Here is a 4,244-nt window from a genome sequence, read left to right as displayed (position 1 = left end):
TGAATGTTGAGCTGGTGTTTATGAATGCTGATTTTGAGGATGAATTGAGAGAAGTTTGATTTAAAATGATTTGAGTAGGTACAAGAAGGTACAAGAAGATTGAGAAGTGAATCAAGGGTCAACCGTTGGTCCTAAAAATATGGATGACACCAAAAATATATATGGGATGATCTTCAATTAATTGAGGATCAATTTTCAATTCTATTGAGAGATAAAGATCAAGACTCCTCATGCAAACAAAGAAGGAAACAGGGTGGGTCAAGTACAAAGAGCCCGATATTATTTTTTTGAATATCGAGATAGGAAAGATGTTTAACATCTATAGATGATTGTTATTCATCATTAATGATCCCTTTACGATGGTAAGAAAACAGTGTTTCTCAATCTTATAAATTTATCCGAAACAAGAAAGTTGTGCGGTGATTAATCTGTTGAACATTATGTCATTATATAGTATATAATATGTCTCCTACGCAGTCTAACTAATAATGCTGTTCTGGTCGAAGCATGTAAAATAATTGTGACTTTGTAGTTTTTTTTAGTTGACATTTTATAATTTTATTATGAGATGAGGGAGGCCTTTGGCCTCCCCCTCATTATCCCTCCATTCACACCCCATTATGATGGTGTAACACCCCATTAAGTGGGGGTGACTCTTGGGTACTCAACCTATTCACATTGACTATGGGGGTGTTTGTTTTGATTTTTTTTTTGGGATTTCAAAATGGGATTTGAAATCCATAAATGATGTGGCTTTTAGGATTTGAAATCCATAAAGGGGGTTGTGTTTGCTTCAACAATATTTTGGGATTTGGAATGCTAAAACTTGTAATATTTTGTTTGTTTCATCAATATTTTGGGATTTGGAATACTATAAATTATATATTATAATATTATATAAAATTTTAATAACATATATTATATAATATATAATATATATATATATAATATTATAGATATATTATATATTTTATATATAATATATAATATATATTGTAATATATAAATTATATATTATTTTATATAATTTATATAATTTATATTATATATATATATATATATATATTATATTATTTTAAGATAAATATTTTACTTTAGATATTAGATATTATATGGATATACAATTTTAATATATAAGATAATAATGTAATAACTTATATTTATAACTTATATTATAGTTTAAGATAATTTAATATTTAATTACGAATCTAACATCTAATTTAATCCTATAAACTATTGATATGAATAAAAAAATTTGTGGGGAGGAATATATAATAGTTATTGTGTTTTGAGTTCAGTATGGATGTGACTCGGTAAAAAACTATCGCAATATAATAATTAGGTGTTAGCTAACAATAATTTATGATGTCTCCTTTTCTGAACCTACTAATAATGCATTTAATATAAATATTTGTGAGAAAATGGACCCATAATTAAAGCAAAGCATTCATGTATTTTCTCTCACTAGCTAATCAAAATTGCTCAATCAATTATTCACTAATTATTTCACGACTAATAAACTTCCATAAATATTCTATTTGGATCTCAAGAGTTGCATAAAATTATGTTATACATGAATGCTCGAGTGCACAAAAGAAAATACTAAAAGAATAAAAAGCTAAAAAATTGAGAAAGTGAGAATTTTGACAACTAAGTCATTCCCTCGATTATATTTAACCAGGATAGCTCGCGGTCAACAAAATTTCACAGGCGATAATTGAGAGAGAAGATTGTACTGCTTTTCTTTAGAGGAAACGAATAGATCTATGACCGATTTCACCTATAATTTACAAAAAAACATCACTCAATTAGTTATGTTAGTATCCAAATTTATAGAGAGAGAAACTAATATAGATGTCAATAAATTCATGGTGAATAAATGACTATGTTATTCTCGAAAAAAGTCATGGCCAGCGTAATGTTAGACGTCCTTCAAATATTTTAGTTTCATATATTTTACTTATTATGCACTACGTGCAACATACGTGTTAGGTACTAGTTACTAATAAAATCTGATTGCTTGAGTAGAATTTGAATATGATTAGCGGATCACCGTCATAATTGGCTAATTGCAACCTCTACAAAGAATAATATCCCAAAAAATATTAGATCTTATTATGAGATGAGGGAGGCCTTTGGCCTCCCCCTCATTATCCCTCCATTCACACCCCATTATGATGGTGTAACACCCCATTAAGTGGGGGTGACTCTTGGGTACTCAACCTATTCACATTGATTAGTATAAATATATATCATAGGCCTTTGGCCTAGGTATGAGTTTTAAACACGTTATCAGCACGAAGTGTTCTTGAATCCCTGAGCCATAAAAATATATATATATATTTCCTTCCTCTTTTGCGCATTGAGATCTGGTTCGTTGCAGCGGGAGCGTTCGACGGATCATCGCAAGGAGGCAGCGTTCTACGGATCTTTAGTATCGATCGTCCCTAGATCTTTGATCTAGAGGTAATTACTATAATCCGTAGAATAATATATGACAACTGGAAAATTTAAAAAAAAAATTGTTACTGTTCACCGAGGGTTACTGTTCACTCGGGAATTTTTCTGTTTATTAAGCAATTTTATTGTTGTTCATCTAATCTAATTGCTTTCATTATTTGTTGTACATTTTTCTAATGGAATGCTAAACCCTTGGTTGTTTCAGAGTTTCCATTCAGGGCACTTGCATTATTTTTTTAATCATCACTTGTTATTTTCAAGTTCAAACTCACAATTTCTACATGATATTAAAAGTATTAAGTAGGCAGTATCGCATAGAAACAACAAGAAGTTTAAAAAAAATTTAAAGAAAGCAAGGGTTTACTGTCCAAATTTGTTATGCCTGTTGCATATATTATTATTAAATTGCGTGGATGTTTAAATAAATAATGTTGTGGTTTTTGGATCAGCCTGTTTGTCACCAAATTTAAATTCCTTGCATTTTCTTTTCCTTCTGAGAGAGAAATTGTAGTGAGGATATAATTGTAAAAAGTCAAAGACCGGTGTATTCCATTGAAGACGAAGGTATTTTTGCAAAATGCAGGGAGCCCCTAGGGTTTTCCAAATTGTATTTTAATTTTATGTTTTTTGTTATCTTTGGACTGTATAATCGGACTTTGGACACTTTTTATTTTTTGGTGACGGGCTGATCCACGCAACATGTTTATTGCATGAATTTTTAATTCCTTATTATTAATTCATGTCTTTCAAATGCATAGATAAAATGGCTAAAATAGCGAGTGTTGATTTCGAAGTCCTTGACGCTGCTGGCAAGAATTATTTGAGTTGGCATGTGGACCTGAAGTTCCACTTACGTGCCCAGGGCTTATTAGCCACAATTTCAACTCCTGCTCCACCGGCTCCGGCCACTGTTACGGGTAATGCTGTAAATAATGCTGAGGTTGCTACTACAGTGATCGTCTCTGATATAGATAAGGCGAAAGCCATTATCTACATCAGGAGACATATTGATCGGACCCTGAAGGCCGAATACCTGACTGTAGAGGACCCAAAGGAATTGTGGACTGCACTTGAGGACCGATACAAACATCAGAAAGATGTGATCCTCCCACGTGCACGTTATGAGTGGGAAAACCTCCGACTTCAGGACTTTAAGTCTGTAGCTGAGTATAACTCAGCACTTCATAATATCACCTCACGCCTGAAGTTGTGTGGTGAAGAAGTTTCGGAGGAACGCATGTTGGAGAAGACTTACACATCCTTCCACGAGAAGGATGCAATCCTCATGCAACAGTACCGCGAACGAAAGTTCAAAAAATATTCTGAATTGCACTCCACCCTTCTGATGGCGGAGCAAAACAGAGAATTGCTTTTGGCCACTCATAACCTACGCCCTGCAGGCTCAGCTCCTCTACCCGAAGCTCACATGTTTTCTTCCCAGAAGCAGAAGAAAAAGCATAAGGGTAAATTCAACAAGGGGAAAGCCCCTAAGTGGCAGGCCAGATGTCCACCCTAGAAAAACATCCCTCCCCAGAGCAGCAATAGTGAGGGAAAGAAGAAGTGGAAGAAGAAGACAACTGAGCTGACGTCCATTCCCAAGAACACTTGGGAGGATAAATGCCACAGATGTGGCATGACTGGACATTGGTCCAGAAACTGTCGCACTCCGCGACACCTCCAAGATCTGTATCTAGCGAGCCAGAAGTCTCCTGTTGAAACAAATCTGGTGGAAAAGCAGCCGTCTACTCAGTTCACTGCTGATAACTTCGAAATGGATGATCTTC

General features: G+C 34.0%; 1 protein-coding gene across 1 annotated transcript; it reads left to right on the top strand.

The window, feature by feature from the left end:
* LOC109838861 lies at positions 3,224–3,976 on the top strand. Its single transcript, XM_020407291.1, has one exon. The coding sequence runs from the start codon at positions 3,224–3,226 to the stop codon at positions 3,974–3,976; it is 753 nt and encodes a 250-aa protein (XP_020262880.1).

Source organism: Asparagus officinalis, chromosome 4 (assembly GCF_001876935.1).
Source record: "Asparagus officinalis chromosome 4, Aspof.V1, whole genome shotgun sequence".
NCBI classification, from domain to species: domain Eukaryota; kingdom Viridiplantae; phylum Streptophyta; class Magnoliopsida; order Asparagales; family Asparagaceae; genus Asparagus; species Asparagus officinalis.
This window is presented reverse-complemented; position numbering and strand designations above follow the sequence as displayed.

Coding starts and splice junctions, on each gene's coding strand:
- LOC109838861 (XM_020407291.1), top strand. CDS start 3,224: ATGGCTAAAATAGCGAGTGTTGATTTCGAAGTCCTTGACGCTGCTGGC.